The sequence below is a fragment of the Terrapene carolina genome, unplaced genomic scaffold, assembly GCF_002925995.2.
Source record: "Terrapene carolina triunguis isolate 2854851 unplaced genomic scaffold, T_m_triunguis-2.0 Scaffold62, whole genome shotgun sequence".
NCBI lineage: Eukaryota > Metazoa > Chordata > Testudines > Emydidae > Terrapene > Terrapene triunguis.
Window position 1 is genome coordinate 25,386,516 of NW_020664413.1, and position 23,771 is coordinate 25,410,286.

General features: G+C 41.7%; 1 protein-coding gene across 1 annotated transcript in view; it reads right to left on the reverse strand.

The window, feature by feature from the left end:
- The window catches only part of NMI (N-myc and STAT interactor), a 33,998-nt gene that overhangs the window by 4,954 nt on the left and 5,273 nt on the right, over nucleotides 1–23,771 (reverse strand). The window contains exons 2-10 of the mRNA XM_024209129.2: nucleotides 23,523–23,573; nucleotides 21,753–21,830; nucleotides 21,427–21,585; nucleotides 19,033–19,140; nucleotides 17,781–17,943; nucleotides 16,586–16,692; nucleotides 16,275–16,464; nucleotides 15,543–15,649; nucleotides 14,412–14,590 (exon numbers count right to left, since the gene is read on the reverse strand). Of these exons, the coding sequence (XP_024064897.2) occupies nucleotides 14,412–14,590; nucleotides 15,543–15,649; nucleotides 16,275–16,464; nucleotides 16,586–16,692; nucleotides 17,781–17,943; nucleotides 19,033–19,140; nucleotides 21,427–21,585; nucleotides 21,753–21,830; nucleotides 23,523–23,567 (1,136 nt within the window). The 5' untranslated portion in view covers nucleotides 23,568–23,573. The remainder of the gene's footprint in view (nucleotides 1–14,411; nucleotides 14,591–15,542; nucleotides 15,650–16,274; nucleotides 16,465–16,585; nucleotides 16,693–17,780; nucleotides 17,944–19,032; nucleotides 19,141–21,426; nucleotides 21,586–21,752; nucleotides 21,831–23,522; nucleotides 23,574–23,771) is intronic.

Below are 23,771 nucleotides of genomic sequence, written 5' to 3' on the forward strand. Positions count from 1 at the left end.
GAGTTGGTAAGACAACTCCCACCTGTTCATGCTCTCTGTATGTGTGTATATATATCTCCTCAATGTTTCACTCTATATGCATCCGAAGAAGTGGGTTGTAGCCCATGAAAGCTTATGCTCTAATAAATTTGTTAGTCTCTAAGGTGCCACAAGTACTCCTGTTCTTTTTGCATTTACAGGTAGTTTACTACAAACTTCAAAGAGAAATGAAGACAATGATACTACTACATTCACGGTTCATCTAAATGTTAACATCTCCTTTTGATCTCTGAATTAACAGAATACAGTGACAGACAGGAACCATTTGGTTACATTGTCAACCTCTAACAATATATATGTAAACAAACAAAAAATACAATTATTATATACTAATATATCTCTAAAGGTGGAATTTGGGTCATTAAGCCTGCAAGTTGCTTAACCCTTTCTGGCTCAGTGTCACAACTACTATTTATTGTTCATTAGAGATAGGTCTGACTGCAATTTTAAGGCTCAGATTCAAACTTCTCCAAAGTTCAGGAGAGCTGGGATACAGGATTACAGTGGAAGACTACAACTACAGTCATCTGAGATGTGCAACATGCAAAATAACTCAACACACACAAGATTTTCATTAGAACCCAGCCTCTCTTTTTCTTTGAACATGAAATTCATCACAAATAGGACTTTCATCAGTGTCCCATTATGAAAAGCATATTCTCCTTCCATGCCGATTATAAAGAAATAAACAGTAGTGTTTCACTGGGAATACCGTAACAAAATTCCTGTAAGCAGAAGTACATAGAGTGAGTTTTGTAACAGTTGACTGATTTAAGAAGAAGAAAGTAAATAATTTAGTGTTTCATCATAGACCACCTATAGGAATGAAGTGTCAACAATTTCTGAGTGGCTGTAAGCCAGGTCAGTTTTTCATGACATTCTTTATACTACTCTAAGAAGCTCTCTTCTGGATCTACACTCCAGAAGGTAGAGCCAGGGCCAGCATAGCAGTTATAAAGCCTGCAAAACATGCCACAGGATGATAATTTTTCACTGACATGGATTCACAGCCATGTGGATCACTAGTCTATTATTTCCAAAGGGAGTCAGAAGACAGATTCAATGACACAGCGTAGCAGTGCACTCCAAAAGCTTTTAATATGAGAAGACATGAGCCCTATTTTGATCAGGCTTCACATTTAAAGAGCTATACGTTTTACTTATGAAATGGTGATTTTCTTCAGTATAAGCCAACTTGTTTTTTGTTCATCTGATAACATAGTGGGGCAGATTTTTACCCCACTCTTGGGCCGCACAATGGCAATGGAGACAGGCAACTGCCCAGCTAGAGGGACTTCCCAGAACGCAAACAGCCACCTGAACTGGCACCTTCTACACAGCCTCTGGCACAGGGAATGGGAAGAGGGGAAGGAGGCACGGCTAGAATACTCAGCTGGCAGACGATCCCTTAGGAGGCCTTGCCAGCTGGCATGCTGAAGCAGCCTGAGGCTGCTCTAACCTGTGCCCAGTACTGTGGCAAAAAAAGGGTCAAGGAGCCATAACTGGCTCCTTCTCTACTATAAAGAGTCTGTAAAAGAACCTGGCCACTCCAGGTTACCAGACACATATGTGGTCTCACACACAAAAAAAGTGTGGTCTAGTGGTATGACCATAAAAATGAGAGGACATAACTCCCAAGTTCCAGGTCTGACACTGACTCCTTCTGTGTCCTTGGGTCCTTAACATCTAGGCCTCCGGTTCCCCATCTGTACCATGCAGCTAGCAATACTGAATCATCTACCTCACAAGGAGATATGAGGATGAATTAATCTGATAATGTTTCTAAAGTGATATATAAGAGTTAAATAGTAGTGTTATTTTTCTTCAAACAAAGCAACGACATCAATAGATTTTGAATTGCTGCCTCCATAATGGTTTACTGCTACCAAGAGGAATACTGAGGTGAAGATGTTTAATTTTGATACTGGGGCATGAACGTGGAACCCATTAGTTTATATCTCTATTCTACACAATTTTAAAATGTTACTTTCACTGGAAAAAAATGTAGACCCCATTGTATCATAAGCTGAAAAAGTGAAATGAGTGAATAATAATGAGATACCATAGAGAATATTAATACTTTCATATTATACATTTTTTCAGTACAGGAATTAATTTCAAAAGACAATATTTAAGAAAGAAGCCATTTCAACTATAGATGCTGCATCTTTTAATGCATTTATGTTTTTTGACAATGTATCCAAGACAAAGATGCTCTCATTTTTTGTAATGCATGTTGGAACAGTACATGGAAAGAAAAGAATAGTGTCACAACATTCTAATCTCTTTCTTTTACATAAATGCCAAATTATAGAAGAAGAATCAATGGAAAATAAAGACCAGGCAGTTCCACTGGAGTTGTGCCAGCTTATATTAGCAGAGAATTTGGCCCTGAGTGTCAAGAGAAAGCTGAGACTTGTATTTGCAAGTCTTAAACTGTTAATCCTGTGATATTCTTTTATGGCAATAGCATTGCCTCATCAAACAACCTGAATGATACAGTGTGATGGGATAGACTAGGCCTAGAGGACCCCTGCTGGAGGCCTAAAGGACCTTCCACACCCATCCCAGGAAAAGAGCAATAGAGGTATCCTCCAAGCGGCCTAGAGTGGCTGCAGTGGAAGAAGCCAATCAGAGAGGTTGCAGGGAGAGCCAATCAGGGCCCAGGAAGGCCATATAAAAGGAGCTGCGTAGCCAAACACAGTCAGTTCCTTGCTGGAGCCAGAGGAGTACAACTGGTGCTCCTGGCTGGCCAAAGAGAACTGCAGCACCATGGACAGCCCAGTGCTGGCAGGGACCAGGGGAATGAGAGACAGCTCCTAGTTGGCTGCTGGGCCTGGACACAGATGAGCCCTGAAATAAGGGCAGGTCCCTCTTTACCCCCCACCCCTCATAGGCCACTAGGGAACTGACCTACAATTGGGCAGTGGTAAACTCCTCCTGAAGGGGATCTGAACTACTAAGAAGCCCAACTGGAGAGCTTGGGCTGGAACAGACCAAGAGGGCAAAGCCATTGCCTCCAGAGAGGAAGCCCTGGGGGTATGGCCTGATAGCAGGGCTGGGACTGTCTAAAGACCACAGACACACCTGACCAGAGGGGGCACTTGTGAGAGGTGGGTGCTATGCTGTTACACACAGATTTAAGCCTTGATCTTGCAACTGGATCTGCAAGTGCAGACTCCTTATATCTCATTTAAGTCAATAGGGCTGCACACAGATGCATGGATTCTTCCAAATGGATTCCATTGCAGTCATTAGCCCTTAGACATTTAGCTGATGGAATATTAGCACAGTAAAATAACAGTTTATTGTAGCATTAGCTTGTTGCACTCTACTTATGACACCTTTCTGCTTGCCTGCCCACCTTCGACCTGACACATCGTCAGTGGGTCCTTCTTAACTGATTCTGGACTGGGCAAGGCCTTTGTGCAACCAATCAGCAGCGTTGGGGTCTTCAAGACAATCCAAGCTGTGATGCAGATCAAACAATGATACACGTTGTTGAGGAGTGCCTGCTAGCCAAATTGGTGCTCCAAGAGCTCCACTTGGCCACTAAGAACCCTATTGCTTTGCTATGCGAACACTAAATAATTAAATTGCACTCTGATCGTCTTGAGAACAGACTTTGTTTTTGTCTACCAGAGCGCAGCTTATGCACAGAAATACATTTTTTAAACTGATAGTGATTGTATGAACAAGCTGCTTTCTGGCTGGCTCAAATATATGTAGGGTTACCTGGTTTTAACCGGAGTGGTTAGCCAAAGTTGGGGCCCTGAAGTTTGTTTTTTCTAGAAGGAGAAATTGATGATGGATTCAGGTATCTCTAATGCAATCCTGTTTGCTTACAAAAACATGTACAAATCCTCTTTCTCTGAATAGAGCAGGAATCAAGCAGCAGGAGAAAATTTCTTTGCTCACAGTCCCAACTCTTTCAGCCAGCACTTGGCCCAAAAGCTCACTCTTTCTTAGCTTTTTTTCCTCAGGATGGTGCTAACAGTTCTGCTGTGGTTGGTCCCTTGCTGCCTTCTCTCTGTTTCTCTAGTGTTTCTTCTGTTTCTCTTGTGACAGGTGTTTGCTATACCAGTCCCTAGTAGGGTTACCACCTTTGAAATACACAAAAAAAAAAAAAAAAAAAAAAAAGCACCTCCACTCCAAGGCAAGCCTGATGCAACCCCAAACACAAGGCAACTCCACAATGCCAACGCCCCCTCACCCCCAGCACTCAACAGCCACTTACAGTATTTAAAGAGAACACATTTAGATAAGATTGATAACATTGCATGTCTCCTCACTCTCAAATGACTCAAGCCCTCTCTCGCAATCGCACCACGCGTGTGTATGAATGTTGGTGGACTGACAGCTGCTGTGTTTTCAATAGTTTTGATCTGTTATTTAGACTGCGGAAGTGGGAACATTGCAGCCTCTTTAGCTGGACACAAACTTTTAACATTAGCTATCCCAGTGTATTGTGATGATAATGCAAATCTTTAGACCCACATTAAAAAAGCTCCGGCATAATTAATCATTTTTCTGGCAATTTTTTTTTTTTTTTTTTAAACAACCAGGCCGGTCAAATACCAGCCAGGTGGTAACTCTAGCTCCCAGGGAAACCCCTTGAGCTATACAGTTCAGCTTTAACTCAAGCTTTATCTTGTGCTTGTGTGTTGGTTGGCACTCCTGTTATTTTAGCCGCCTAGTTACACAGAGGGACTTAATGGCTTCTTTACATTTAGCCTGAATGAAAGAGGGCTCTTACACCCACTAACTTCGAAAAGGTTTAATACAACCCTCGATGACAGTTTACTTTGGCTGAGGAATAATAGCTAGCCAGCACTTTGGTTAGTACACATTCCATATGGGAATGTCTGACTGGTTAATGTTTAATTTCAATGTGTTTTCTTAAATTACAAATAACTTGAGAGAATGACTGTTATTTAACTGGGCCTGGAGCAGGGGTCGACAACGTTCGGCAATTGGCTTGCCAGGGTAAGCACCCTGGCGGGCCGGGCCAGTTTTATTTACCTGCTGACGCGGCAGGTTTGGCCGATCGCGGCCCCCACTGGCTGTGGTTCGCCGTCCCGGGCCAATGGGGGTGGCGAGAAGCGGCGCGGGCGAGCGATGTGCTGGCCGTGGCTTCTTGCTGCCCCCATTGGCCCGGAACCACGGCCAGTGGGGGCCGCGATCAGCCTAACCTGCCGCGTCAGCAGGTAAATAAAACTGGCCCGGCCCGCCAGGGTGCTTACCCTGGCGAGCCACGTGTCGAATGTTGCCGACCCCTGGCCTGGAGTAATTTCATTTGCTTTTATCAATTCAAACCACACAATTAATGTTTTCAGCATATACACAGATGAATATTGTTCCTGCACTGGGTTAGGGAGGCAGGTAGGGATGGGGGGGAATTAGCCAGGAAAGATAATACAGCCCCTTCCCCTCCAAGGCCCTACTGCAACTGCACTGCCCAGCAGCTGGGCTGGGGGTGGGGGAACCAGAGCTAGTGCAGACTAGGCACAGGGCTTCTGCACGGATGGCCTTGACCTCCTGCAGCTCCTCCACAAACAGCAAGATTGTGGGGCAGGCCCATGAGTGGCAAATCCTGCTCCTGCTCTGGCACGGCGTGGGGGAATCTCCAGGAGATTTTTCTCCCCCAGAACTCCTTCAGGCGGATTTTACGGCAGGCTGAGCTGGTTTTGACCAATGATGTTTTATATGCTACAGATAGGAACTGCTAAAAGAATAACGACGCTAGAGTTTTTGCAGCCAGCACCACGAACTGCCGGGCCATCTCCGGGTTCGGCGCTGCGCTCAGTGCAAACGCAACCCCCGGTCCAGAGCCCGCGAGCCCTGCCCTCAGTTAGAGCCCGAAGTCCTGCCCAGCCAGCTCGCAGCCCCTCTGCTCCCCGCGATAAAAGACACGCACACAGTGTGAGACACTTGCCATGGTTGTACCGCTTGCAGCCTGGCCTTGGGAATGCAGCAACGGTGCCGATTTAGTTTCACTTCTTAGTTTGGTTTCCCTGACAGCCTGGGCATTCATCAGCCCGTCTCGGCGCAGTGCTTGCTGGGAACTGTAGTACCCTGCAGCCCTTATCGTGGGAGAACAGTGCGGTGTAAAAGGAGACCGTCAACTACACGTCCCAGAAGGCAGTTCTCCCCGGGCAAGCGGCCGCGTCTGTTTAGCCCCTGAAGAGCTACACCCGCTGGTACCGATGGATTTACACAGACGGGTACATTTGACCCTTAACCCCAAGGAGATGCTAAGGGGATTTGCTATACAGGGATTAGGTTTTAACTCTGGTGTCTGTGCCCGGTTTTCATTTTGATTTGTATGGTTTGTTTATAACTAAAAAGACGAAGCATATAATCAGGTACTGGTAAGAGCTGTGTGCCTTACCAGGTACTGATACACGTGCATGGTATAACTGATACAGCATAGGCCTTGCCTACGGCACATCATGCAGTATCTAATGTGCACTCAGGTGTGAAACTGTCACAGATTGCCCTACGTGCATTTTTGCTTATCTAGATGGATCTATCCACAAATAAAGCTATGAAACTAAATTCAGATGCTAAGTAGGAGGGGGAGACGATAGGGGATGAGTGGGGTGAGGATGGGCACAGGGAAGAGACAGGAAGGAGTAATCCAAGATGAATGTGGTGACATCAGGAGGCAAGGCAGGCACGTTAAACCAGTTGGGCATAAAATAACGTATAAATCAAATGAGACTGAACTGAATGGCAGAGATACAGACTGTGGGTATCGTTCATCTGTCATGTGGCAGTGCAGGAAGCCAGAAGTACTCTGACGTCCGATGGGTGGGCATGTAATGGCATTGTGCTGTCCCTTTTATGGGGCAAGAAAAAGAAAGTGGTGAATCAGGCCCCTTGAGTCCCCAGTGAGGAGTGTCAATGCCTTGTCTGGGTGCTGTAGAATTATTACTAGACTTAAATTATGCAAGTAGCAAAGACTCTTTTTAAGACTTGATTTTAAATTGTCTTTTTTCCCCTAAAGTGTGAACTTGAAGAAAATTAGAATGAAGACTCTGCAATGAGTTATTGCATCCCCACATCTTTCCTTCTTCCTTGGCATGGTTTGCTGCAGCTTCTTAGAATGGAATCTTCAGTGCTCAGGGCTTGTCTGCATGGGGAAATAGCCTGAAATAGTGATTGCTCAACAGCTATTCTGCATGAGCTCCCTGTGTGGACACTCCTGTTCTACACTAAGAATACCGTTCTGTGGTTTAGCTTAATCCACTTATTTGGGTTTTAAATTCACATCCTAGTTTATTTTGCAGTAGCTTCCCTGTGTAGACAAGCCCGTAGTGCTGGGTGCTATGGTAAAGCCTCACACAAAGAGATATTAAGTGCTTCCAGAATGGCAAGACCTTTGGCAATCACACATCAGATTTCTTATCGATGATTCCTCCTCGCAGCTCCTTTGCAGTGCAGAATGATAAAACAATTTTCTAAAGAAATAATTAGCATACTTCATAGCTCGTATATAATGCTTTTCATCCATAGCTCTCAAAGCCCCTTACAATGGAAAGGAGAAATAATTGTCCTCATTTTATAGTTATTTTTCATTTGTGATATCAATTATCTAGTTCTGCTGTGGTTTTCTTTTTTTAAATTAAAGGAAAACAGTATATGTATTGGTTCTGTTTTTATGGCATGGATGACACAGAAACAGGAAGGTTAGGGTGCCTCTCCTGTTCAGTTCTCTTCTCAGTTTTACTGCAGTAAAATAAAAAAGGTAACAAGCAATAGTGTTTGATTTTTACATTGGAGCAACTTTAGTTCCATAACATTGTACCGAGGTTATAAACACAGAATGTCATGTATATATGGATGCATATGTAAGGGGACTGTTGCCCCCTTACTAACACTCAGTGGGGGTGTTTTGGTTGGCTAGCTCCCAGCACTAAAAGGGGAAGGGTCGATGGGAAATCAGGGGCCTGAGACTGACAGTCCCCAGGAACAATGGGGAGAGGCCAATGCTCCAGATCAGCCTGATTGACAGGGCGGGCAGGCTAATCAGAGAGTCAGGAGGCCAGGGGGGTCCCGTCCTCCATGTGTGAGCTGAAATTGCCTGGGTCAGACAGAGTGGGCCCGAGCTAAGCTGCTGGAAGCAGAGCTGCAGCCCCAAAGCCAGAGCACAGCCCAGAGAGAGCAGACCTGCAGCAACCAGAGCCAGAGGGGCCAGACAAGCAGCCAGGAAGCAGGTCAGAGCTGGGAGCAGAGTCACAGAAGCAGCTTGCAGAGCAGACCTGTCCTGGGGGCAGAGCTGCAGCAGCCAGAGCCAGAGAGGCCAGAGAAGCAGCCCAGGGAGCTGGAGGCAGAGCAGCAGCAGCAGCAGCCGGGCTGAGGCCGAGTGGAGCTGGGGCTGGAGCTGGGTACGGTGAGCAGCTGGGGAGAGTGAGGGGGACCCTGGGCAGTGGGCCCAGTGCAGGGAGACGCCTCAGCCAAGAGGCTCTGCAGGCCAGACTTGGAGGGGGATCGTAACCCCGACAGGGCGGGGGCGATGCTGGGAAGAAGGGTCCTGCCACCTAGAGCCTGAGAGCATGTGGCCACCGCCAGAGCAAGTGTCCAACCCGCAGCGTCTCTGCAGCACAGCCAGGGCCTGAGAAGGAGCCCTGGGACCTACAAGGAACAGACTGAACTGCCCCTGATGTTCCAGAGACACTGGTTGTGATGTTCCCTGCCACAGAGCAGGGTGATGGGTTTTCCTTTAACCTTTCCCATTTTTCCTTATTCTTTTTTAAAAGTAATTGTTAATTAAACAACTTGTATTTGCTTTAAATTGTATGAAATGATCAGTGGGTCAGGGAGGTGCCCAGTGCAGAAAGAGTACCCCAGAGTGGGGACACCCTAGCCCCTGTCCTAGGTGACCACAGCAGGGTTGGGGGTCAAGCCCCCCCAGGAATCCTGGGCCCAGCCTTGTTGGGGTTTACGAGGACTCTGCCAGACAGGAGAGTGGAAGGGGAGTCCTCAAGGGCAGGGAGGCCTCTGGGTAAAGGAAGTGGGAGCGAGGACTCGGATCCTTTCGCTAGCCCACTTCACCGGGGTAGTGCAGAAGCCAGGAAAGTTCCCCACAATAGTGGGACCATTCCCCTGCTTACACATACATAGAAAGACCACTGAAAGGCAGCCACCTCAGAACAGACAGTTGGCAATCTACTAGCAAACAGCATTACTGTGAGGAATGTGGCAAATCTGACAAGTGCCATGGGATCCTTAGTGTTCATGTACAGCAGTGTGGAATCAAGGTTTGAAGGTATTGTTACCCCTTTTGACCAGAGCAGTTAGCCAGTTTGGGGGGTCATGGGTTGTTCCCATTAGGAGAAACTGACCATGGAGTCGGGTATTTCTGTTTATTTACGAGAAATACACAAATTCTTGTTTCCCTGAACACAGCAGGAGGTGGTTTCTTTCCTCACAGTTCCAAGCCCCTTTCCATTCAGCCCTTAGCCCCAAGGTCTCTCTCAGCTCTTGCTTGCTGAGCTTTTTCTCAGGATCAAGGTCACAGTGCTTCTCTGCATCTGGTGCTTCCTCACTGCCTTGTTGATGTGCTGTAATGTTTCTACAGGCTGTGTCTCCACACACACACAGTTCAAACTGAGCAAGCAATACCCACCCAAACCCCCTACTCCCAGGAGGCCATTTTCTCACTAGTCCTGCATAGCATGGCCTGTGTTTTGGAAAACAACTCTATTATTTCAATATTTTTTTCCACAATGAGCTTGAGTTTCTTATCTTTATTTTTATGATTACATCCACCAGCTTCAACCAGGTTTACCCCAAACCCTAGAATCACAGTATCATCCAAAACCCACCCACCCACCCACACAAGTGCAAACTGAGGGAACTACCCTGTCAAATCTGCATTAATCAAATTGGGATCTGAACTTCTGATAGTGTAGGGTGTCTTGAAATTTCAAAGCTGAAGTTTAGATCATGGTGCCAGCTGCATCCTAGCAGCATAGTCTATGAGGAAATGTTAGGATTTTTAAACTTCCATTGGAGAATAACAATTTCATGAGATCGTAAGTGGATAGGAAGAGTGCACAGCCATTCTGTGGCTACCTAATCTTATCTAATTATTATTACAGACATTTATAAGATGTCCATCACTGAATTATTTAGTCCCCATCACATCATTTAGATTGTCTCCAAAAACTAAATATATGTTCTGTTTCTGACCCCTCTCAGTGATGACACACCTTTCCTGAATGGATCAGAAAAGGAATCTTCTCAGCAAGAATGCTCCTTGCCAATGGAATTCAAACAGTTGCAGCTAATAAGGCCTGAATTAGCTACTACCTACAACATATTCCTAGATACCACTGTAGGATAGATGGGAAACCCTTTCCATTAAATTGTTCTCTAATTTCTCCCATTGGTTTCAATGGCACAGAGAAAGCTGTTAATTTATTCCTGCTGCATTAGCTTCCTATGAGCTGAACCATGGCTGGCCCCGGTATAGGTAAGCAAGAAGGCAAAAGTGTTAGGAGCCTCCCCACCCTGACCCACTGGGCCATACTGCAGGGCCAGGTCATATGGTGGTTTTGGACTGCAGGCTTTGCTCCCCGCTAAAGCCCCCATTGCTGACAGCTGCTTGCATGCAACACACTCCCCTCAGGTGAGGAACTACCACTCTAGCATGTGTTTCCCAGGAGGAATTTTGTTTGTGTGGCCTGTCTAGTGTATTTCTGCCTACAGAAGAGAGCTTCTAACTCTTCTTCTCCCTCTTAAATATTCTGACATATAATGAGGACATTTAGTAACAAGGATTTATTACTGAGATGTTTACTAAGGCTGTATTTAATTTATTATCTAGCCATTATTTAATATTAGGGGTGGTAATAGCACCTAATTGAAAGAAATATAAAAAATTACTGTTTCTGAAAAAGGTCTTATTTTTTGTTTGAAACTGATCTCCAGTTGTCCTTTATATAAAATCACTACTTTGCACTTTTAAACTGGATAATCCAATAGATTGAGAAATTCACAAATACTACCTGGTTCTTAAGATGTATTACTTAAAAACTCTTCTTGATTTTACTTCGTTACTTTATCTGCAACTTTTCACTAGTCCTGCTATGGTTTAAACTTTTGTCAGAATTTCCATTAAAACCTTCATTCTTCAGGTTTTACATCTCAATGCTTTTCAATGATAGGGTTTATGCTGTTGATCTTCATGCACTTTTTTTTTCTCTGTGCAGTTTAGAGCGTCTGCTCAAAATATCAAGACATTTTTAAAGCTAATTGCTAAGTACACAATTCTGCCATTCATTCCATAGTTTCACATGCCTTTATTTATTATGCATTTCATGTTTGTTATTTAGTGTAATCAATGTAAGCTTTTTCCACACATCAAACAGTTAGAGGAGCTGTAACCCCATACATTTACTTTCTTTGTTCTAAGCAGAAGGAAAACAAAACCAACTTTGACAGTACTTGAACAACAAAATACATGGTTGTATATAGAAAACAAAAAGTCATTTGTTAAGGCTGTGTAATCTAAATCTGACTTTTGTATAAAATAGCTACAATCAATGTCTGATGTATATTTTTCAATGTCTTCCTACATAAGGTATAATACAAAATCCCTTTTGTGCAGTAAGGTCTTTTATATCATGAAAATAAATGATATTCACATGAACCCCTCCCTCCATGTTAAGTGACATTAGAGGTTTTCTGCTGCCATATGACAGACTGCCAAATCATTCCAGCCCCACAAGGGTGGAGAAGGAAAAAGGCAGAGAGGCAAGAAATCCCCCCTTGGGAAGAGAGGAGACTCCCTCCCTTTGCAAGCCCAATTCCGTTCAAATAACTTTTAATATAATTTAAGATGTGAATGAAGACAATAAATTCTGCCTTTTGTCCCTGGTTCAAGGGACACGAATGAAATCTGTGCTGCCTTCCATATGCCCCTTTTCCAATTGTCCATCTCCATCCATTTATTGCTGCCCTCAGAAAGAGGGCTATGGCCATGATTACACAAAATAAAATCCTCAAACAAGGTGTTTGTAACCAGATGGTTGCTCCAGTACGGTTACAAAATAATAATCTGTTTTACATAGTTTTAAGAAACACCCGAGTTCTTAGCTAGTATCTGTATGTGTTTAAATGAGACAAAATAACGGGTATAACAGAGGAATAGTGTAACTGTAGATGCAAATAGTCAAGAAAAAGACCTCTCATAAATAATACATCCTTACTAGAGAGAGACCTCATATTAACTCACTAAAGAGTTCAGTAGGTGTTGGATCAGGCCCCAGAAGAGGTATCAACATGCCAATAGCAGTGGAGATTATACTCCTGGGGGAATTCTGCGCCAAACAATTAAAAATTCTGCACACAATATTTTAAAATTTGGCAAAATTCTTCATATTTTATTTGTCAAAATAATACAATATAATGCCAGTTTCAATTATTTTGGTACTTTATTTCAAAATATGTCTGTAACAATACAAACAAACAAAAGATTCTGGTAATTTTTTTTTGGACAAATAGATTCCTTACTAGGCATATTAATACAGAATTTTGAGAAATTCATTTAAATTACAATACAGAACTGTGTGTGCACCCATCAGAAGCAGTGCAAAAGCTTGGGAGTTTCAGGAGTAACGGAGGAGCTGAGGGAGAGGAAAGGAGCCTGGAGTGAACCTGGAGGGTTGTTGGGTGTGGGTGGGAGGTTTTTTTTTGGCGGGGGAGGGAGCAGGATTGTTAGGGAGCCTCCCCCATGCAGACTCTGGATGATCACAAGCCTCTCCCATTCAATCAGGCACATCTGCCCCTGTCCCCGCATCCCTCCATCCTGATGGGTCCCTACAGCCCCCGTCCCCATGTGGCTATGCACCCCCACTCCCATTCAACCCCTGGCTCAACACTCACCCCCTAGCTCTGGAGCCCACTAGCGTCCCCCTCCCCCAGTCTGTCCTCCCCACTAGCCATTCTGAACCCCAGTCTGTGATCCCCCAGCAGCCCTGTGTGCCCCACTCTGTCCTAACCTGGCTCCACGGGCCAGGTGCTGTGATGAACTTCTACTCCTGGGGGAATTCTGTGCCACTGCATGCGCACAGAATTTTTTTTCCCCACAGAAAATATATTCTGCCCCAGATATGCTGCATTCATGCTGTTGGCTGTTCTGGCGCCACAGTAGCCTCTGGTGGGCGAAAGGCAGAACTGTAGCACTTCAGGGGCAGAATGTATTTTCTGTGAGGAAAAATAAAATTCTGTGGGACACATGAATACTGAGCATATACAGTCGCACAGAATTGCCCCAGGAGTAAGATTACCTCTATGCCATTTGCTACCCACTCTGAGTTGTTCCTTAAAGGCACAATTTAGCCCATCAGATGTCAATATGATGAGTAAACTGGTGCCATTTTTTAACATTCCACTTCTGATCATAAGCACATTTGAAAAACTGCACATCACTTCCTTCATTATTGATGTTCTGTAGCTAATTTGATGATAGAATCTTATAAAATTACAGAATTATCATCAGTTGCTTGTATTGTGGTAGCATCAAAAGATGTGATCAGGATTGAAGTCCTATTGGGCTATACACTGTATGAAGGAGAGCCACTTTAAAAAAGCATATACATTGAAGTCACTTTTGAGCAGTTATGTAAAGCTTTCCTAACAAAGCCTCAACTAGGAAAAAATCTATCAAGTTTTGGGTTTTGTTATCCATGCGAAACTCAGATCTGATTTGCAGAAAGCAACCTTGATCAAGTTTCAGGTGTTGGTGAGGGATTTAGGGGTTTGGTGGACCCACGTACATTAAGCAAACGCTAAGGTTTCAGGTGAGCTTTGCACTGAGATCTTGGCTTTGTGTAATATTTGTTGTAGAACTTTACAAGGAATCTCTACAAGCCAGAACAAGTGGGTTTCACACAGCTGTGCTCTCAAGACCATAAAAGCATGTCTACACAGCAGTTAAATACATGAGGCTAGGCTGGGTCAGCTGACTCAGGGCTGTGGGGCTTTAAAATTGCAGTGTAGATGTTCAGGCTCTGGGACCCTCCCACCTTGCGGGGTCCCAGAGCCTGGGCTCCAGCCTAAGCCTGAACATCTACATCGCAATTTTACAGCCTTGCAACCCAAGCCCCCTGAGCTTGAGTCAGTTGATCCAAGCCAGTCGCAGGTGTTTAACGGCTGTGTAGACATTCCCTAAGAGTCTTGGCATCATGCAGATGAAAGGAAGGAAAGGCAGGCAGTTCTTCTTTTCGAGTGTAAATTTTGAAGATTAAAAAGCACAGATATTAAAAAGACTAAAAGTCTGCAACATTTTTCCATTATACTATGTCACACTGGGCAAAGTGAAAGTCCCAGCTGTAACGCTTCATGCCACATTCTCAGTGTCTTCCTCAAAATAGGCTAGTTTGGTTCCTGTTGCTACATATTTGATGTTCTCGATTTCCCCGCCGCCATTGCTAGGCTTCTGAAAATGAATTTCAATCATGTCCTGCATGCTCTCCTCATCCTCCTCAACCTCTTGGATTCCTGACAGCAGTATGGTCCTCTTGGAAATCCCAGAAAATATCTGGTAAGGAGGAAAACACATTGTATGTTCAGTTTCAGGAATTGATAGGTTGCACAGTTAAAAATGTCACTGTGAAGATATTGCTACAAGCTTGCCTTTCATTTTAGGATTTCTACTATGGTGTTGGTCTAGTACTAAAATCAGTGGGAGGTTGGAATTCTATAGAGTCAAACAATCCTGGATATTTGCATCTGGGCCAATACACACTGGAGTGCATATTACAAATATGGGAACAGAGCAATCATTTCTAACCTCATAGGTAGATGGATAAAACTTTATGCAGAGAAAAACAGCTTACTGAGAATCCACTGATATACATGAACTGTGGGGTTTTGCAGAGAGGATTTACCGTTTGTAAAACTTTTTTGGGTGCTTTTAGTTTGATTGGGAATGTTGGTATAATATACCCATTAGCCACAGCACAGGTAATGAGGGATTAAATTAATGCTAGATTTAGTGGTACTTTTATGATATGGACACCGATTCATCAATTGTGTGTAACTTAAATGAGAACAATTAAGCCATAAAACACCTGATGGAACCCTATCTCTGCCCTGACTGTAGCACAGACCCAACACTGGTTACTGCTGTGACACATGATCAAAAAATCATTTGTGTGAGTGAATTACAACCCTCATATTGTAGGTCATAAGATCATCAACAGAGGAACAGGCTATGGGGGACTCTCTGCAAGGAGTGAACAATCTGTAAAGCTCACAGCTCCTGTGTCCCAGAGGAGCCTAGGGCCAGGTTGGTAGATCTACAGCAATGTGAATTCACCAGCAAGCTCTTGTATACACCCACCTAAAATGAGGCAGAAACAGCTGCTCTGAGAACACAGCAGTTTTCCTGCCATTCCGTGACCTGAGGGGAAGATTCTGATCACAATCCACCCTCCCAGAGCACAGATTGTTTGCTATTTTAGAATGTAGTGTCAATAGGATTAATTTACCTGAAATTTTTCCAAGTGCTTTTCTACGCTTGGGGAAACAGAAAGCATAAAGCGCTTTTCATTTATGCAGAAAGGATGCTTTGTACATCTCACACAGTTGTCAGCAACTAGAACAAAAAATTCAAAAGTGGAAAATAAAATTAATGCTATCTAAGGTGTATTTTGTAAGCACATCAGAAACAAGACCAGTCCTTTTAGTATATAGTTAGAAACTAAATACAATTTTGTAAAGTTTACTATTTCAAAATTGTAATTGACTTTTATGACAAAACAGATGTCAATTAATTGTCCACTAAAGTTTATGGACCAAATCTACAGCTGATGTAAATTAATGCAGATCCACTGATTTTAGTGGAGTTTCACACATTGACCAGCTGAGAATCTGGGTAACTTTCAATGGCATGACATGACAAGTATATTTTCCCACTTTTCTCTTTCCTGTAAAATGAAGTCCAGTAACGCAAAGGCAGAAGAAGTTTTGAATACTGTAATGTGAGGGGGGAAATATCAAAGCTTACAAGCTGTGTATGAATTCATATTTGATCCAAAAGGAATGTGATTAAACACAGCTGTGTTTAAAGAACTATGGGCCTGAGTCTCTTCTCATTTACAGTGGAATAAATAAGGAATAATTCAGCTGAAGTCCATGCAGGTCCATCAGGGTAAAAACAATACAGATGAGTGCAGAATCAGGCCCTGTAACTTTAGCTAAAACGATGTCATATAAAGTACCTCCAGGTTTGAGGAATGTAATAATGGCTGTGCGAGACCTTCTGTCATATCTCACATCCTTTACTTCTCCTCCTCCTTGTTTGGATTTGTAGAAATTCAGTTCTATTTTGTCTCTGATCCACTCATCGGGTATTGGTAGATGTGGTACTTCAGAAACATTGATCTTCTCTCCAGAAATTGTTACATGGAGCTAACAAAAAATATACTTTATTTTCTTTATGTGCTACAGTACCTGTTCGATACAGTTTTTGAAAACAAAAGTACATATTCTTGAAGTATCTCAAAAATTTTCATATTGACTTGTCAATTACCTCAAATTTGACTCCTGTTTCTAGTGTAACCGGCATTGCTTTCAACTCTATCTTTTCATTATCCAGGCTCACAGTATGCTTACCTCTTCTTATCAGTGTCTGGGCAACTGCAAGGGAAATTAAGATTTTCAGATAGCTTTACACTAATGAAAAGTATTCCCTAGTGCCCTTAGCCAAAAATCTCTTTTGCATCACCAAAAGTGAAATAAATGGGAGTGAGGTGCCTAGGTGCCTAGTGGGATTTTCAAAAGCACTTATCTGCTTTGTTAGGTGTTTAAATACCTTTTTAAAATCTCACCACTGTATGCAATGTGCATCACTAGTAAAGTATTTTAGGATCATCAGTATGAAAGATGCTATCCCTATATACAATATTATGGCTAAATCGCTACCAATAAGAAACATTTTGATTCCAGCTGAGAGTTAATTGAGAAATAAGGCAGGCTCTTGCTTTATGTGAAATTTTATTTACTAGTTTGCAAACAAACTATTCTGTTTAATTTCAATCTGGATCAACTAAGTTCCAACCTCCAACTCCACTGCAGGCTCGGGTTGCCTGCATTTTAATGGGGTACAGCTGTGTCTGGAAGAGGCTGATGTAGGGAAAACTGCCCTATATCAATTGGCAAGGATTTACTAATATTGACTACAAGTCTGTACATTAATGTGGTGAAAGATAACATTGACTGATCCAAAGCCCACTGAAGTCTGCAGAAAGACTTGCATTGATCTCCATGGGCTATAAATCAGGCCTCATCCCTCTGTGAGGTAGGATCTATGTAACGGAGGGTCGACTGCGGGTATTCTGTGAACACCTGTCAGCTGAGTTTAATTGGACTAGAGCTGATGCTGACATAGTTGGCAAAATTCTCCTCTCACAAGGTGCAGTTGTCTAACTCTGTGCACTCATCTGAGTGAGTGCAGAATTGAGCTCTGAATGTAGAGAAAGTGGGAGTTATTAACTGATTGTCTCAATACTGTCTTCAACTTTATTTGTGATACCATGAAAATGTTTGCATTAAGGCTGAGAGCCAGATTCTGGTGCTCTTACTCACTGTAAGCAGGTTCCCCCTCCAGCCCTGGAAACCCAGGCTAGTTAGCCCTCCTGGTGATCAAATAAATTGTTGTTTAACCCCATATCCCTTGCTGTTAACGTGAAATACATTAATAGTTATATTTAAAATATGGACCATACCATCCTCCTCTTCAAAAGTGAGAAGAGCTTGTCTTTGCTGCAATCTGAATGGAATTTTTGCAGCTATGTGAAAAAGGCAGCAAGTATTCAAAAATGTGTCATCACTCTCAGCATTTTCCATCCTAGTAAACTTCATTTTCTTTTTCGGTATCTCTCTTTTAATCTAATATTGTAGAACCAAGACAGGAAATGACAAAGTTTAAATAATTTATTAAGCAACTGAAAAAATGTACAGTATGCATCTTGCCTCACTCTGCAGTAATTTTTTTAAGGCTAATATATAGTAGGGCTGAATTCACCACTGATGTAACTGGACTGAAGCAGGACCAAGTAAACCTAGACCATCTCTGACAGGTGTGTGTCTATCCTGTTCTTACAAACTTCCAGTGATGGAGATTCCCCAACCTCTCTTGGATCCTATGTCCCCCTAAGGAGTTTGGTCTGTACACTTTTACTTTTCCTCCCCAATAAACTTTGAGCCCAAACTTGTCCTTAGGTACTAAAACTCCAGTTGAAGTAAACAGGGATTCTACCTGCAGGATCAGAGCTTTGATGTGTAGAACTTTTAACACCAAAGGAAGTATAAAACATTGTGCATAAGCCGATATCACAAAGCAGTTTATGGTTACTGTTTGTGCTACATTGACTGTAGCTCTTTGGTAATAGGAGGCCTGCTAAAATTGCCTTGCACGTTATTAACTTAGTAAAATAAACATGAATGTTACAGTGTTTCATGACATTTGCCGCAGTGTAGCCAAAAGAGAGTTCTGATTCTGAACTCACCCATATTATATCAATATAACTCCATTGACTTCAAATGATTTGCATGCTACAAGTGAGATCAAAATTAGGCTACATGCAATTTCGGAAAACTAAATTGACAATCATGGGGTTTTTTTTCGGTAATGGACAAGTCCCTTTTCTTTTGACTCCCCTTTCTGACAGAGATATAAAATATGAACTCATGAACCTGTTATGCACTTTTTTCTTTCAATTTTTTCCATTAAAACATGTCCTGATCTTTCTTGTATCTCCCAGTTTCATATTTCCATTTTTCCCCTCACTGTCAAGTGCATTTATTAACTTTGCCAGATAGAGAATGAGAAGGAAAGCAATAGCTGAATTTCATACTGAAGTCAATGGAGCTACACAGATTTACAAAACTGATGATCTGGCCCGTAGAGTGTAGAAATTCAGAAGTAAAATGTGTCCATTTGAAAGCTATATTGTAAATATTTCAAATAGCAGTTACCCGAAAATCCTGTGAAAGCTTTGAACTCTTTGCTGCAAGGTCATCTTTGAGCTTCTGAATCTCCCTCTGCAGCTCAATATTTTGTTGCTTTACTACAGTAAGATTTCTCTGCAGATTACAAATATATATATAATGCATAATATGTAGAAGAGTCAAATTCTGGATCTCAGTAAAAAGTACTAGGCACTAGAAATTGGAAAATGAATTTCCGTTTTTAATCTTTTGCTAAAAATAACCAACCACACAACCATCAATGGCATGAACAATTATGAGATAGATTAAAGCAATGGTACAAATTACTATCCAATAGGTAAGTTTGCTGTCCAAGGAACAGCTCCATTCAACTTAAATAAGAAAAGTAAGATTTCTGAAACATATACATCCCACATAAACTTACACTGCACTTTACAAAGTTAGGCCCTGAACTTTCATATACACAAGAGGGATTTATACATGTGAACAGCCTCGTTTAGTTCAATGAAATTAATTGTGTGCATTAAACTATTCATGTGCAGGATGGGGTCCTAGATAATCTATATTCCCTGTCCTGAAGAGTTTACAAACTGAGGGCCAGTTCCTGGCCCCCTCCCACTCCACTCCCTTTATGCCACTCAAGAGGTAAAAGAGAAGCAGAAACCAGCTGCATTTCCACAGCTGGGGATTTCCTAGGTGTAGGGGAATCCTGAGTGGGTATACAGCCAATGTAACCAGTTCCCATGCTAGCTGTCCTGTGGTGCCCTGCATAGGGAACACATCAGGATTAGAAAGGGGACATGGCAGAAGTGATGAGCTCCAGTTATCCTGAACTAGTGGGTGGCTCCTTTAGCACCATTATCAGCTCATGGCATTTACATCAGTTCCCAGACTGCTCTAATATCCACCGGGGATGGTGAAAACAGAAGTTATGGGTTTGATGTAGAAATTACACGGTAAGAGTCTATGCCCCCGGTGTTGTGCAGGTCAGACTAGGTGATCATAATGGTGCCTTCTGACTTTAAAATCTATGAATCCATGATCAGAGCGCCACAGTAGCTCTCTGAGAACATCCCAAAGAGCAGAATGAGTACAGCAGAGGCTTTGGGGTTTAGAGCCTGATTCTGCAAACGCTTGTGCATCTAAGTGACTTTACCAATGAATAATCCCATTGACTTTGGCTGGGAGTACGTACATATGTAAAGTTACTCACATATGTAAAGTGTTTTCAGGATTAGGCTCCAAATAAGATAAGACAAGACACAGAATGATGACAATGCAGAGAGGATACAGATTATTGATAAGAGAAAGAAATAATTGCTTGAAATAGAGGGTTTTCAGGAGGGATCTGAAAGAGGACAGAGACAGCACCTGTAGGATGAGGACAGGGTATTCCAGGTGTAGCAACAAGTTACAAGCACAAAGCTGAGTAGAAAAAAGAAAAAGGGCACAGTGAAGTAAGAGGACTGTGAGTAACATAAGGGGGAAGTAACAACAGAGATGTAGAATGAGGCAAAACCGTGTAGAGCCATGAACATGAGGACAAGGGGCTTGAATTTCATATATTTGGCTACTTACATTCTACTATGTCTGAAGTTCTCTATAAATTAATAATGTACCAGCAAAACAAATTAAATCCATCATTTATTGGCTTGAACATCATCTACATGAAAATCATTATTAAAAATACCTTGGGATACTGAGATGATAGCCTCTGAGCTACAGCTCATAGGTCAAATCGAAAACTGTACTGCAAATCTCTCTCCCAGATAAGCCACAACCATCAGCCCCTGACAGTCTAGGAAGAGTTCACTGCCTATCACTCATGTTCCAAATGCCTAGATTACATACCCCAAGGACAATTACCAACTCATTCTAAAAGGAAGCAGAGGATAACTTTGCCATCCTTAGTAAGTAAACGTTTGTGTCTTTATGCAGCTATGTTAGCTGCAAACTTTCTCAGGTTGCAAGCTCTCTACAGTTATGTAGAAATAACTAACTTTCCTGGATGCTTTTATGAGGAGTTTTATTAGGAAGTTTTGTTTTAAAGTGTTCTTTATGTAATTTGATAGAGCAATTGAATGACCCAACTCAACACAATGTGGACTTTCTGTGCTGTCCGTGGGAGCCTTGGACCAGGTGAAGGCAAATTCTGTTAGCCATCACTTTTTACCTGTGATGTAGAAAGTCTTAGCTTTGCATGCATTCTTTCAAATAATTACTGCAAGATTTTTTTTGATTTTTTTTTATCGTGTAACTTCTGATTTTTTTTATAAAATGATGTGCTAAATATTCTGGCCCTACAAAATGTAGCTCTGATGGAGTTGTTTGGATTGAAAGGGAAAAGTACTCCAACCTACAAGGAACACTTCTACAGCTCTTCTCCAAATGTTGATAGCTATGGGTAAATTCTCTTATTACCTCCTGGTTTTCCTTTTTTATCATGCTCTCCTTATATTGCTCCTCTTCTAAATCCATTATCTTTCTCAGCTCATCTCGTGCCTGGTCTCTCTTTTCATCAGCACTTAGTTTCAAAAGAAGGAGCTCATCTTTTTGTTTTTCAGCTTTTTCCAGCCTTTCCTTGACATTGAAAACAACAAGTACTTTAGTATATTTTCATTAGAGCAAACAAAACATTGTAAAGTCGGTTTAAAAGCAATCTTTGGGCAATTTTTTTCTTTTGGACACATGCACGCTGCTGCTGCTGACTTCAGTGGAAACCTAAGAGCTGTACAGTTCATACGCACCTTCCATTTTTCTAGTTCTTCTTTAAGATTGTCAATTTCATCTATCTGTGTGCCAGAATGGTCAGTAACTTTCAGATTCTAGAAAGACAAGAAAATGCACAGTACTATTTTTTCACTCTATAATATCACAAGATATGTCACGCTAGAGAGACTACATTCACTTGTTAAATCGTTATCTGTACAAATCATACCAGCAGTGTTCAAACTATACTAGTAAACTGAAAAGAATAACACTTTGTACTAGTTTGAAATATTTTGCCACTGTAGTTATTAGTTAATCAGTGACATGACAGTCCAGTTCTTGACTGAGAGCCTTTTGCTGCTTCTCTGCAACTCTGCCAGTCCAGATGGGTGATGGGGAGAAAGTGCTGATTAGGCAAATCTGATAGAGACATGCTGAATTAGATATTCCCAGTATTTTCATGCAGAAGTATAACAGATGCACTATAACAATGAGTTTCTCATTTTTACTCTTTCACTTCAATAAGTCTTGACAGTTAGACAGAAATCACTGAACTACTGCTGTGGTTGGAAAGGATATAAATCTCAGAAAATGGATTTTGGTCATTAAACACGGGGACCTAATTGGAACTATTATCCAACTGCAAACTAGGGCTAATAGTTCTGACACATCGTGGAGGCATGCTGCCCCATGTTCTTCCAAAAAGAACTAAGATCAGTGTGGTCAACTGAGGTCAATGGGTTTACTCACAGTGTATAAAGTTATATAGATAGCCTTGGCAGAATTTGATTTTTTTTTTAAATAATTTCAATGGATAATATCAATGTTTATTTTTAAGCATTTTTATCAATTTAAATTTTCACAGTTGTGGGAAATTATGGGGGAGTAATAACTATTTAATGCTAGCATCTGTTGAGATTCAAAAAGTTAAAGCTTTATAATTGTTAAAACACAATTTGTCATCATCACATCAAAATATACAAAGCAAATGTCCTTCAATCAACAAATCATACTTGTTTTTACTATTCATTTCGCTAGTCCATTTGTAACAAGTCTAATACAAAAGTTTCAATCAATACTTGAGCAGCATTTTCCTTACTTTGCCTATTTGTAAATTTCAATTATTATTGATGGAAATTTTTGTCACTTTGTGTGTGAACAGTGAAATTGACATTTACCAACAAAATTCTAATCCCTCCAAGCCGAGTTATAGGTGTATAAGTCTTTGCAGGAGCAGGACCTTAGATGATTAGGTTGCCAAGAATAACATAGGGAGGGAAAAATAGGATCAAAAAGTATTTCAGAACTTAAAAATTAGAATGCAGAAGTTCACATACAGAGAAAACTTGTAGCTGGGCTGAGCACCAGAAATGAAGGAAAAACCCTTCTTGCTCCATTTTATTTCTGGTTGCAATATTCTAAAAGAGAAAATTCCAGAAAGACCTGCAGAAAAATCCCTCTTGTTTCACTTAAGATTACGTAAAACTGGAATGTGAATCATAAAATTTAGGCATAGAAAAGACCCATTAGGTAATCGAGTCAGTTTCCATGCCAAGCTGGATATTCCACAAAATATTTCCTACAAAATATTTTCCAGTGCTTTGTCCCGTCTAGTTTTTTTTTTTTTTTTTTAAGTGTGAAAGGAAAAGAGAGAGAAAGGAGATACAGGCTATAACTGGAAACTGTTCAGAAAAAAGGAATGCGTATTTATTACTGAAAAATATCTTACAGCACCAGCTAAACATCTCCATTTAGAGATCTCTTTTTCAAATAGATTCTTACAGCATGGCACAACAGAAAATACTTACAATAAAGTCATCTTTTAAGGAACCTGGTTGACTTGTTAAATCCATTGAACCCTGAGGAAATAGAAACAATACACCACTTTCACAATATGTAGACTATACAGGATAGTATAATAACCTGAGAGCAAGACATGCCAAGATTTCTACAGTGCACAACTTAAGGCTTTGATACGGCAAACACTTAAGCATGTGTTTAACTTTATGCATACTGCATAAAGTTAAGCATGTGCATAAATCTTTGCAGGTCTGGGA